This window comes from Crassostrea angulata, chromosome 5 (genome assembly GCF_025612915.1).
Source record: "Crassostrea angulata isolate pt1a10 chromosome 5, ASM2561291v2, whole genome shotgun sequence".
Lineage (NCBI taxonomy): Eukaryota > Metazoa > Mollusca > Bivalvia > Ostreida > Ostreidae > Magallana > Magallana angulata.
In genome coordinates, this window is record NC_069115.1 from 27,978,997 (window position 1) to 27,992,118 (window position 13,122).

The 13,122-nt window shown below is 31.2% G+C and overlaps 1 protein-coding gene across 1 annotated transcript; it reads left to right on the top strand.

Moving 5' to 3' along the window:
- The first annotated feature begins 591 nt into the window (after nucleotides 1–591).
- On the top strand, nucleotides 592–12,900 carry LOC128185719 (alcohol dehydrogenase [acceptor]-like). Its single transcript, XM_052855355.1, has 12 exons — nucleotides 592–712; nucleotides 5,094–5,242; nucleotides 5,714–5,922; nucleotides 7,544–7,733; nucleotides 8,173–8,301; nucleotides 9,476–9,597; nucleotides 9,693–9,860; nucleotides 10,041–10,185; nucleotides 10,371–10,519; nucleotides 10,924–11,116; nucleotides 11,321–11,552; nucleotides 11,740–12,900. The coding sequence occupies exons 1-12, from the start codon at nucleotides 690–692 to the stop codon at nucleotides 11,909–11,911; spliced, it is 1,881 nt and encodes a 626-aa protein (XP_052711315.1). The 5' UTR covers nucleotides 592–689; the 3' UTR covers nucleotides 11,912–12,900.
- Nucleotides 12,901–13,122: the final 222 nt, after the last annotated feature.

Consider the following 13,122-nt stretch of genomic DNA (forward strand, 5'->3'; position numbering starts at 1 on the left):
CCAATCCACCTTCTGTAACTTGCAATATCACAGTGTAAAGTCAATACAAACGTCATAGCTTCGTTTTGCATTTTACTTCTAATCCCTATGTATTTAACATAAGGGCCTGCGTAAATTTGCATATCGATTTCAACAAAAGACATCCCTCTAACAAATGATAAACATTAAAAAATCATTTAATGAAATTTAGCAATACTCCAGCCTTCAAATACAGCAACTCTCAATTTTACAAAAATATTGACGGTTACTTTATACGAAACTGTCCCTTGCTACCTTAAGATCTCTGAAATCCCATAAATGCGTTTTTATCATACGGATCATGTTGTGCCTTTATAAAAACTGCATGATACCTCATTGTTTTTCGGACACTTGTCATAGATATAGTTTAACTAGATTTTTAAACAGATGTATGTTACACGTAAATTGCAATTGACATTGATTTATAATTGAAAGGGGGGCTATTTTTGCAAACTCGTGCTATTTTCAAGCAAGATTTTTTACATTCGGGGCAAAACACAAAAGGAACAAAACCTTACGGATGAATTCATAGTTGGTTCACATTGTCCGTCATTGACATATGGCCTATATTAAGGAAGAGTTCAGCTGTCTTATCTTACTTGACTTCATTGTTAGCTATATACCCAGAAGCGATGTTTACTCAACTGTTGTAGTAACGACAAAACATTCACATGGAGTCTCTAGATTTGAAGCGGTAAGGTTTATCATAAACTTGTATACACATGTAGTATACTAAACCATAAGTTATGAAAACTACGTGTGACATTGATCAAAATGGTCAAAAATTACGTCAGTTTATGGGGCGTTATTTTTGAAAAAGAAAGTTGCATTAGCAGATTTAGGCAGGAGTGAACTGGTCGTACCCCATTTAGCTTTAAATTTGGTAAAATAGTAGGAGACAGGCAATCCTAAAATCAATGATGGTTAAAATGCAGCCAATATGTTGTTGAGCTCATAACTGTTTGGCAAACGGAGGGTCAAATATAAGTAACTTTCATCAAAATCAGGTACCTGTATTCATGATATATTATTGTTCAATGATGCATTGTTTTATCTAGCTTAGTCGGTTTAAATTCACCCCATCACTGCCAATTAAAATGGATCTCTTTCGAGGTTTTAAAAAAAATGTTCATTGCAGTCTGTGTATATGTAGCTAATCATTTGATATATATTAAATACTGGTGAAATGCTGTCGAGTACATCATCCAAATTACATGTAATATATAACTGCAAATTTTAGAAATTGTCTTAACAAATATTATTCTAAAGCTGGTAGTTTTGTTGATTAATTTTAATCTTATATTTTAGTTACAATAGAGTTATTTATGTTTTTTGTATGTCAATAATTTTAAACCCCCTCCCCCACCAATTCCAAAAATGTAAATTAAGCGTTTAATACCTATTAATGACAAAAACTTTAAAATATGAGCAATGCAAAGCTACATCTTAATTAATAGATAATTCTAGCCAAAAAATTTCTTGTCTTCAATAAATTCCTGCAGGTAAATAGTCAGCGTCAATTTTGAACATGTACCTTTAATTTTATTGTTTTCCCCCGAAAAGATTCGAGTTGAGAATCAAGTTGACTGATACTGGTGACGGCAGGGCCCGTTTTTGTTTGTTTGCTTGGTTTTTTTGGGTTTTTTTTGTTTTTATTATTTTTGTGTTGTTGTTTTTTCTTCTCGCATTACTGATATTGTCTAGATATTGACCGGTGAACTAAATGATTGACTTACAGTAAAACAGTTTTAAAATGGTATTTGATTTTGAAAATTGCAAAATCTAATTTGATGGGTTTTTTTTAATTTCGTATTGCTAATTGCGTTGCTTGAAAGATTAAGCATGGAAATATGAATACCTTTTCATTCATTCATAAATTATCTCTATCATATTGGCCAACCCTTCTCTCTTAAATGAAAGATTTTCTATCATTCAATCATGTGCAGCAAAATACAGGATTCCAAATATTATCACATTTAGTAAAAAAAAATACAAATAAATAGTTTGATGTGTAAGACGAAATGGGAATTTCTTGACTGTAAAAACAGATCTTGTAAATTGGTGAGATGTTTTGATAATAATTAGTTAATTACACAGATAAAAATAATGAGATTGGAAAAATGAAGAAAAATCAATGTAATGTAAACATTAATAACATAAATAACGAAAAATAAAAAAAAACACGAGAAGGTACATGTAAAAGATTCATTTTAAAATAATAAGCCAAAAAACAGGACTCGCATGCAGTAAAATTGAATATACTTCATGAATACAACGATTTAAATGCTAAAAACTATTTTTGAAAAGTATCTCTTAATTTTTATGATAACTGTATGTCTTTTATCTTCATCAATTTTATCCGAAATTCTTAACCAATTTGTATGAATCATTCTTATTGTGGAGCTAAATCACCTTTTCATTCATTCATTCAATATTTATTTCCCCCCCAAGAGGATTATGAAGTAATATACATGGTCAAAAGTTCACAGAAATGGTGTAATGTACAAGTCAAAGTAAACAATGAAGAGGATATAGAGAGTATGCGCACATAAAAGGATGTTTAAAAGGATGTGAGCAGATTTCAAATTATCCGATGATTGCCTATAGTTGTCAGCTTGCTTATACTAAAATATCAAAATGTTTATACCATTGTTGATCAATTTTAGCAAATGATGTGAATGATAAATACTGGTATTTTGAATAATAAAACTTTTCACATATTTATATCAGTGTTTTCTGCAGTACAATTTTACAAACCTATTTAAACTTTATTAAGAACAAACAATTTAATATAACAATTATAATTTACACAATTAGATGTTTATACAACTTCCCACTTCGCCTTAATTTGCCTTATAGCCTACTATGGCGAAATGAGAATACCAACTTTTACAGTTAAGGCGAAATGGGAATAAACCAACGTATTTAGTGTTTTGTGTAGATATTTATTTTCCACATGTCTGTACAATAAGGGCCATGATTACATTTAGCACCACATATATTACTATGTAACATGTCCATGAATGCCCCCTATTTTATCGATATCTTTTCGTAATTTACTAGAAAAATGACATTTTTCATTCTTATACATGTGTTCTGTTTTTCGCTTGCTTGAGCAAAAAACAAGCTCAGTTTTCTTGGCAAAGTTTTAAAAGCAAAGGAACATAAATCAAGGCTAATCGTAAAATTCCTTTTTTAGGTACATTTATTCAGTACAGTAAAGCAGTAAAAGATTCTGTTCTTAAGTTTCACTAAAAAAAGAAATACTTATGATAGATGATAGTGTTGACGTTAGTTGTTCTGTGAAGCAGTCGTGAAAATAAATTGAATTGCGAAGTTTAATCGGTTATCAAACAATACAGATTTAGTAAATTGCTATGTGTTTAAAATGGTCGATATCTAATTTAAACTTACATTATCTTCTAGTAGATTATTGTAATTTTTCTCAGTTTTATATCACTTTAGCCAAAATGAGATCGAAGTATGCTCCCGACCGTTGTTGACTTTATCATTGATATTTCTTTGCCGATTTTCACAAATCCATGTTCAAAGTAATACTTTTTGGATGCCGGGTTTGAGAATATGTTATCATTTCGAATTATTTTTATTTATTTTCATGACTCATAAATAGTCAATAATAGTTATTCATAAAAAAACAAACAATCAATTAAAAATCAATTTTTAAGCTTATAAGCCTGAGACGGATTGATTTTAAAAAAAAATTCGTTAATAAAACTATATTAAGTGTAATATTAGTCTGACATACTAGTAGATTTTACCAAAAGCAGACGGCCATTTTTTGATAATTTTTTTAGACCAATAAAAAAGAATGGCGTTACAGATGTGTTTCAAACACAGAACCGTGGTCAGCATATACCAAATACATGAACTTACTTGTACATGTACTATTACATATGAAATAGTCTTAGGAAGGACAATATTATCATTGCTAGCGTAATTTAATCAAAGCATTTAGAGTAATTTTACGGTAAAAAATATATAATTAAACTGCTGAAATTCTAAATCAAGCACATTATACATGGAGTTTCTCTGTACTTTATAATAGTTTATAGCTACAATAATCACGTGTAAATAATCTAGTATGTTATTGTACACGGCGCATGGCACGCCAAATTCTCAAAAAAAGCTAAAAATAAATTTCACAGTTGATAAACTAGGTTTATCCAGTAAATACTATAGATAACCTACCGTAAACAATAGATTTTGCCAATGAATTATTTATAAAGATTCACATCGTAAACTACAATTTACATTCGTTAACTATAGCTTAAAGTTGTTAATAATAGTCTCAGAAATCGTGAAGCGATATTTTTCCGATAAACCATGGTTCGCAATTGCAAATAATAGTTTTAAATGTTTATCATAGTGCACGTTTATAAATCTTAGATTATTACGTTATCAACGGTTTACAGATATGAAACATACATATACAAAAGCGTTATTAACTGTCAATAAACCTACATTTTAGACCGTGAAGCTATATTTAACTCATTCGCAAATGATTGTTTGAGTGATAAAGAAGATAGAAGGTCAACAGATTACACATTATATATATGTTAAATTTTTTTTAATATAATTTGTTAAGCTTCAAACTGTTTTTTAGAGCAGACAAATTCATTACATTTTTCTTTTAAAATTGAGTATTCCCAATACCTTTTACAAAGCTCTTTCTCTTAAGAAGATCCATACAGTCTAAAAATGGTCACAAGCATCAATCCCTCTAAATAAAGGTTTACACTTGTGAACATAGATTATCGCGTTAACTGTCGTTTTACAGATGTCAAATATAATACTGAAGCTGTTTAACATAGTTAACAGTCCGTATTCAACTGTTTACAACCGATAAACCTAGTTTCATGAAACTGTGTTTAGCACAATTTTGTGAAAACAATTTGACGTGCCATGGTTGGGAGTTATTCATCATTGAAAAGCTAGGCGATATAAATGTTGGCCTAGATTTCATTTTGTATTAGGTTACTCAAAGGTGATTGAATAGTCTTAATGATACAATATAGATATTAAATATTTATAATTAGAAATTTTTCACTTTTCAGTGATCGGTTTGCTAGAGGACGATGTGCAGGCTTGATTTGCAGCGCTTTGGTGGTGATATTGGCAATTGTTATTTTCTTGTTTATTTACATCATTTTCCCAAATAAAGAAACATTTGCCCCGATAAAAGGCTCATACGACTACGTGATAGGTAATTCTTTAATATTGTACATTAACCATTTAGTGTTCTTATCTTAAAAGTTTTTTGTTAGGATAAAAATTCTGCTGAAATAAAGACAGATCGCATACTGTAGACCAACTATTATTCCGTGCGAGAATTCTTTGCGAGGTTAGTAAGAGCCTCATCGTCGCGAATATCTTGTATGTTTGTTATAACAACACTGATATGAAGAAGGCTTGGTCGCGAAAAAAAGTCGACGAGAACTGATTTATCGGCAGTTAATCGCGAAATTAATTCTCCGTGAATAAAAGTTGGTTTACAGTATCACATGTAGCAAAACAGTTCTTAACTGAAGCAATAAGTGGCAGGAAAAATGAATTTGCTCGTTATATATTTTGATAATCATACATATTTTATATAGCATATAGTTTTTTGTTGCTAACAAGAAAATAGTTATACTACATTTTATTAGCTATTTGGATTTCTCTTTAAATTTCGTAGTTGGGGCAGGAACAGCTGGGTGCGTCCTCGCCAACAGACTTTCAGAAGACCCCCAGTCATCCATACTGATCGTCGAAGCAGGAAATTCTGCTGATGATGATAAACTGGTGCAAATACCACTAGCAGTTATGTTCGCGAATACAAGCAAATATGACTGGAAATTCATCACTGTTCCCCAGAAGAATTCTTTCTTAGGATCAAGAGACAAAGTATGAGTTTTAATTAATATCAAGATCTCTTACATTAAAATGTATCAACCTAGATAATCCGTCACTTGGAGTGAAAAGGTCTACTGTGGATACATTTGGTTAATGGAGATTTTAACTGATGCAAATAATGATACATGCTACATTTACATCTATTTCATTAAAATAACTCTTGACGTGACATTAATTTTTATTCAATTCATACTAGAGCAAATCTTAGAATTCATTCAAAACAAACATATTGAGTGGCTTTCTTTTTTAAAACAGTATATCTGTAACGCTTTATAGGTTAGCAATTCGTAATTATATGATTTACTTTTGAAAGTACGTTGCTTGCTCATTTCTGCGTTGAGTAAAACAGTAAGTATAAGATTTTAATACAAAGATGTATGTAGATGAAACAATGATATACATTGTAGATCGGTAAACAAGTTTATGTAATTGCGCTTCTAAATCCAAATTAAAACTCCTGAACACCCTTTATTAGCCTTTTTTTAGATATCAACACTACATTGATGTGTTGAGCGCTAATTTTATCATAAGGCATTACACAATCCTTTTCTAATCACCCTACCTTGAGAACGTATTTGATATTTTAATCATATACACTGAACAAAACTTTTAAGTGTTCACCCAGTATAATGTATTTCAAATATGAAATAAGCACATGTATTTGTCTTGCCGTCGGGGTGACCTATTTCCACTAAGGAAGGAGTCTTCTCGTTATCAAACATACTTCCTATCATTTGAGACTAATGATATTTTGAAACAGTGAAACATATCATATAACCAAATGATTTTATCAGTTTAATCAAATTTGACCTCCTCGTTTTTGCAATATTTAAGATATGAAGATTCTATACTTCAATGAAATGATAGAATATCAGAATGTCTATCAGCTTATACTACTTAATTGGACTAAATATTCAAATTAAAATCGATGTTGCTTAGCCCGACTTTCCTATATTTTCTTAAATTATGAAGAAATTTTGATTTTTTTTTTGCTTCCAATATTAAAATATTTCTGATTTTTGCGTACATGTATATTAAAGACATTATATGAAGATATAATTTGACAGAAAAGCTAATATATTGACCATTTTATAAGAGGAAAAATCTGCATTTAATGATTTTTTCAGACAAATCAATGTATAGAATGGGCGCTTTAAAAAGCTTATAAAAATGTAATTTGATAGGCAAATTATATTTTAAAAACATATTCTAAATCCCAAGTATCATATCATTAATTCACATTGGTTAAAAGAATCCAACATTGATCTTTTTGTTTTTAAAATGCTAAAATAGACTCTATATCTACAGCAATTTTGAATTGTGAAACATGTGATATTTTCCTACGCAAATATTCCGCAAAAAATATAGTCCTTGTTAGATTCTATAAACACTGAATACTATTTCTATGCAAAGTTGTATGATAGTAAAAAAGAAAGAAAAATATACTATTTTGATTTCCTTTCATCTTGATTTAATGAACAATTAATCATATTTACATTTGACAAGTCGAAAACCAGAAAAGACTTCTTCCTTAAATAATATAATAAAAATCTTCCAAATGTGTTAAAGACACAATGAAATCCGGATCAATTACTTATTGGTATTATCACAGAGAGGTACTGTGTCCAGTGGTCGAGTGCTAGGGGGCTCAGGTTCTATAAACTACATGCATCACATACGGGGTAGCCGCCATGACTTCGATGCCTGGGAAAAGGAAGGTGCAACAGGATGGAGTTATAAGGATGTATTGCCGTATTTCATTAAATCTGAGGATGTTCAAATACCAGAATTAAAAGGCTCACGTAAGAAGAAATTTTTTCATAAAACCGAAAACTTGCTTTCCTGCGCTTATTTATAATGTTATCTATATTATCAGCTTTTATGAATCAATTGGTGCAGTTGTATTGTTGGATTTGTTTTAAATATTGACAGACCTTGAAAAAGAAAGTTGGTTAATTTTTGTTTGTGTTCAAGCACCTGAATAATTTGACATCAATTTGTATCTGATAGCGTAGATCATGAACAGTTTGTAGACAAGCAAACGAAAGAAAAACTATTTTAAAAAATAACCAAACTAATACCCTTACTATCTAGTATTCAAAAAACCTAAATTTGATAGCAAATACATGGAATACTGTCTGGCTGACATGCACTTAGATACCTAGATAAAACCGGTTCAATTTATGCTGCATTTTTATTTTGTATTGAAAAAGAAATGCAAAATATAAATAACTTTTACAGCCTACCGCGGTGTAGGCGGGCTCTTGACTGTCAGTTCGGGGACTGCAACAGCAATGGCTGACGTTTACCGACGAGGATATGAGGAGTTGGGATATTCCAAGGTGGACTGTAATGGAGAATCACAAATAGGTAAACCAAATGAATGTAGAATCATTTGTTCACAATATACCTCAGGATCTCAACTGGGTGGTACAAATGTAAAAAAAAAAAAAGGCACACAATAATAAATACTTGCAACTTCTTATAATATTCAAAATTGAATTCAGAAACAGGTTTAACAAGGGCACCGCAAAGCAGAGCATCCCCTCGCAAAAAGAAAATATTGTGCGGGGGAAATGCATGATTTAGAATAAACATGTAGTTGAAGAGACGAAATATTTAACTTTTTAAAAACCACTATGAATTAAAATATTTCGTTTATTCATATCCCTATGCACGCTCTGGGGTGTATCTTTGGGAATTTCCAATTACTAGCGAAAGCACACCACAAACGTGTTAAACTTTAGTAATATAGTTTTATAAATTCTCTTTATCTAGTGACATACATTACGCATCTAGAAAATTAGTGTAAAAAATTTAAGTTACATGTTGAAAATGAAACGTAGCTAAGATTTGGCGATTTATAGTCTGCTCTATGAGAAAATTCGAGTAAACATGTCGTAGTTTAAATCCCAATGTTTTAAAAAGAGTAACGTATCTTCAGTAATTTACATGAAATGAATTCCCGGTTAATCGTGTTCTTCCATAAGTAATTTGTTAAATATACTAGTAGCCCGAAATTCGGCTCAGACGGCTGCTTGTTTTGATTTATAAGACGTGTGCTTCTTAACTTTACAGGGATTACAAAAGCATCCAACAAAATATCAAGTTGTTGATCTGAAATATTTACTTTCACAAACCGGAAGTCGTTAATAGAATTTCTAAGTATTTTCATTTTAACGATATTTTAAGCAATATATAACAGAATTCGTTGAAAATAAATACGGTTTGTCCTTTAAAATGGTTATGAAGTGTACAAACTTTGATAAACATACATGCGAGGGTTTTCTTTGAATCTTGCTTAAAGATGTGAAAAACACACACACACAGCAGCAGCAGCAGCGATGCTATATCCCCTTCGCAACAAGTTGCGCGAGGGGATAAAAAGGTATATACAATTATGTAAAAATACATGAACATTTACATCATATTTCAGAAAGTGTTCGTTGACAATAAGTATCTTGCACGAAACTAAATTTTGAATATGAAATATTTTAACTAACAGAGACGATTGTGGGTAATTTATTGATATTTTAACCTACAGGATTCTGCCATGGACAAGAAACGACCAGAAATGGAGAGAGATGGAGCACTGCCAAAGCGTTCTTAGAGCCTGTAGCGGACCGCCCAAACCTTCACGTGTCAAATAATACATATATCACCAAGGTAACCTTTTGTGAAAAGAGAAGAAATGAGCTTAAGTCAATGTGAGTTCGATGCATAAATCAAACCTCTATTTACCCAAACAGCAGAAACTTTAGATTTTGGTAGATAAAAACAAGGCTGTTGGAGTTGAAGTTATACGAGATCAAACAACATACCGGATGATGGCACGAAAGGAAGTTATTCTGTCTGCCGGAGGTATCAAAAGTCCTCAAATTCTAATGATGTCTGGCATCGGACCACAAGCGCATCTGCAATCAAAAGGAGTGAGGAGAAAACATTTTATTAAACGAAAATATAAAAATAAAGGCAAACATCATTCGATACCAATCTGTGTTTTAAAATGTGAGAACAAATTATTATTTTAATAAGTGCATAATACTGGTAATTCTTTTTAAGCCTTTTTTTAAATAGAAAAAGAATCATGTAACTTCTATTCTTTATAGATAAATGTTGTGAAAGATTTGCCTGTAGGACAAAACTTGGAAAACCATGTTATGGTACCGATTTCTTTCAAAGATAACAGCTCGTCGGCGTATAACTGCTCTGAATTTGATGATCATCTAAAGCAATACATTGCTAATAAATCAGGTAGAAAATATTTTATACAAAAATTGAATCAATAATGAGATTACAGACATTTTCTTGATGATTAAATATATTTGAGCTATCAAGACAAACATACTTTTATTGCAATGTCTATAGTACCTAAATAAACAAAAATTAACATGTCATTGATTGTCAGTTACTTAAAATGAATTCTAATTACTTTACAGGGCCTTTCAGTAAAACTCATTTGGAGGCAGGTGCATTTCTAGCAGACAAGGATAACCTACCCCCGTTCACTCAAATAATATTTCATAGTCTCAGTTCTTTTCCTTTCTTTCTGAAAGCCTTTCCAAAAATTTTTGAAGAGAACAAAGAGGTATGTTTAAAATTGTAAAATATATGTATTTTAATTCATACGTTTCATACGAGTAGGCAAATCCAAAAAGACAAATCATTACACTAAATTTTGGTGCATTCTAAATATCAGTTCGAGTCATGGGGAAAAGTATATTTTACATTTTACTCTAAACATCACCTACATTTGATACATATTGTGTATATATTAAGATGTTTCTTTTTATATATTTACTTATCATCAAAAATATTATCAAACAGGTCGACCTTTTAACAATTACATTTGTGTCATTGTGGTAGGTAATTCATGCATCCAATATCCGAATTTACTTGTCAACAAAATTCATCATTGAACAACCTTAATAAACAAGAATTTTCTGCAAGTTGGTCAATTTACAAGTAATTATCAGATGCATGTCGTTTAAGACAGAGGACACAATGAAGCAATCTTGCAGTGAAGCCATGAACAACACTGGGAATTCCTTTATGTCATTCGTTGTGCTTCTACATCCAAAGAGTCGGGGAACAATTCAACTGCAGAGTAGTGATCCCTTAGATTCGCCTCTCATAGACCCTAACTACTTGGATCACCCTGATGACCTTAAGGCTCTATTGAAAGGTAATAAAACAGTGTGAGAACAATGGAGACAGTGAAATCCAAGTTCATTATACTGAAATCAAGTCATGATGGCGATATCGAATATATATGATGAAAAATATTTATCATAGTTATATACTACTAGTATATAATTTTCCAGATCAATATCAGTAATATTAATTAACAAAGTTTACAAAGACTAAGGCTTTATTTTTGGTTTTATAGGAATAAACCACGTTCTTAAACTGGCAGAGACAAAAGCATTCCAAACCATTGGTGCCTCGCCATTAGACCCTAATCAGGAGCATCTTCCTGCCTGTCAAGAACTGCCTTATCCCTCAGAGGAGTACTGGGTCTGTAGAATTAAGAATTATACGCAAACAATGTTTCATCCAACATCCACTTGCAAAATGGGGGCGTCAGACGACCCCACAGCAGTTGTTGATCCTCAGCTTAGGTCTGTAATATATGTAAATCTAAAAATTATAATTATGAATTCAGATTGTTAATTGATTAAATATTGAAAGAAAATTAAAATCTTTTTATATGATTTGATATAAAGACAAAATCATTTTTATCTTTAAAAGTATAACTCTTAGATCAAAACGAATGCAAATATTTTGTTATCTTTAACGTATTTTTAGAGTAAAGGGGATAGAGAATTTAAGAGTGGTTGACGCTTCCGTCATGCGCTCTGCTCCTTCCGGAACAACAAACGCTCCAACGATCATGATCGCTGAGAAGGCAGCCGACATGATTCTAGGAAAGGATACTGTTAAACATATTCGAAAAGTGACAGATAAATTCTTTGTTTAAAAAATAAAAGTTTAATTGTTTTACTAAAAACAATTAAAGAATTTATTGCAATTTACCTAGTGAAATTTTTATTTCAGATCAATTGCAAGATGTCAATTATGTTATGAAAAATAAGAAAATAGCGAACGCTATGAAACTTGATATTGTATTTTATTGTGATTACTTATGCAATATCATTATTGAAACCTTTGATGTAAATGGCTTTATTTTGATTTAAAGATTTGTAATTCTATCAAAACTGGTGATTAACCAATAACTTACAAAACTGTGAAAATGTATTGAACAAGTTAAAAATTGACAGTGAATAAAACTGCAAAAATTACTGCGAAACTTTAGACAAGAAAAACGAAAGTGAAATATTGTTGTTAAATAATATGTTTTATGGCCTCATTGTATCGTAACTATCTATTTTTTATCACAGAATCAATTTTTAGAATCTGGTTTTTAACCCGAGGGTCCATTATATTTATTTTTAGAGTATTTGTGCTTGTATCTTGTTATCAACCAATTAAATTGCAGGACTGTTATTACGTGAAAGTCACTTTTGTTATTAACCTGGACGTATGTATGTAAACAGAGAGATTATTAACTCAACTCTCAATTTTACAAAAATATTGACGGTTACTTTATACGAAACTGTCCCTTGCTCCCATAAATGCGCTTTTATCATACGGGTCATGTTGTGCCTTTATAATGACTGCATGCTACTTCATTGTTTTCAGACACGTGTCATCAATATAGTTTAACTAGTTTTTTAAACAGAATTATATTACACGTACAGTGCAGTTGACAATGATTTACAATTGAAAGGGGGGACTATATTTGCAAATTTGTGCTATTTTCTAGCAAGATGTTACATGCGTGGCGTTACATAATAGGGACGAAACTTTACGGATGAGTTCATAGTTGGTTCATATCGTCTGTCATTGTTAAATGGCCTATATTATGAACGAGTTCAGCTATATACCGAGAAGCGATGTTTCTTCAACTGTGGTAGGAACAGCGAAAACATTCACATGGAGTTTCTAGAATCGTTGCGGTAAGGTTTATCATAAATATATATACACATGTAGTATACTAAACCATAAGTTATGAAAACTACGATCACTTGTGTGACATCGATCAAAATGGTCAAAAATTACAACGTCAGTTTATCGGGCGTTTATATTGAAAAAGAAAGTTGAATGGCAGATTTAGGCAGGAGTGAATTG

What these genes read in the sequence shown, in the direction of transcription:
- LOC128185719 (XM_052855355.1), top strand. Translation starts at nt 690, where the DNA reads ATGGAGTCTCTAGATTTGAAGCG. An exon ending in GAGTCTCTAGATTTGAAGCG is followed by an intron (nt 713 to 5,093) that starts GTAAGGTTTATC and finishes TTCACTTTTCAG; the next exon opens with TGATCGGTTTGCTAGAGGAC. An exon ending in TAATGGAGAATCACAAATAG is followed by an intron (nt 8,302 to 9,475) that starts GTAAACCAAATG and finishes TTTAACCTACAG; the next exon opens with GATTCTGCCATGGACAAGAA.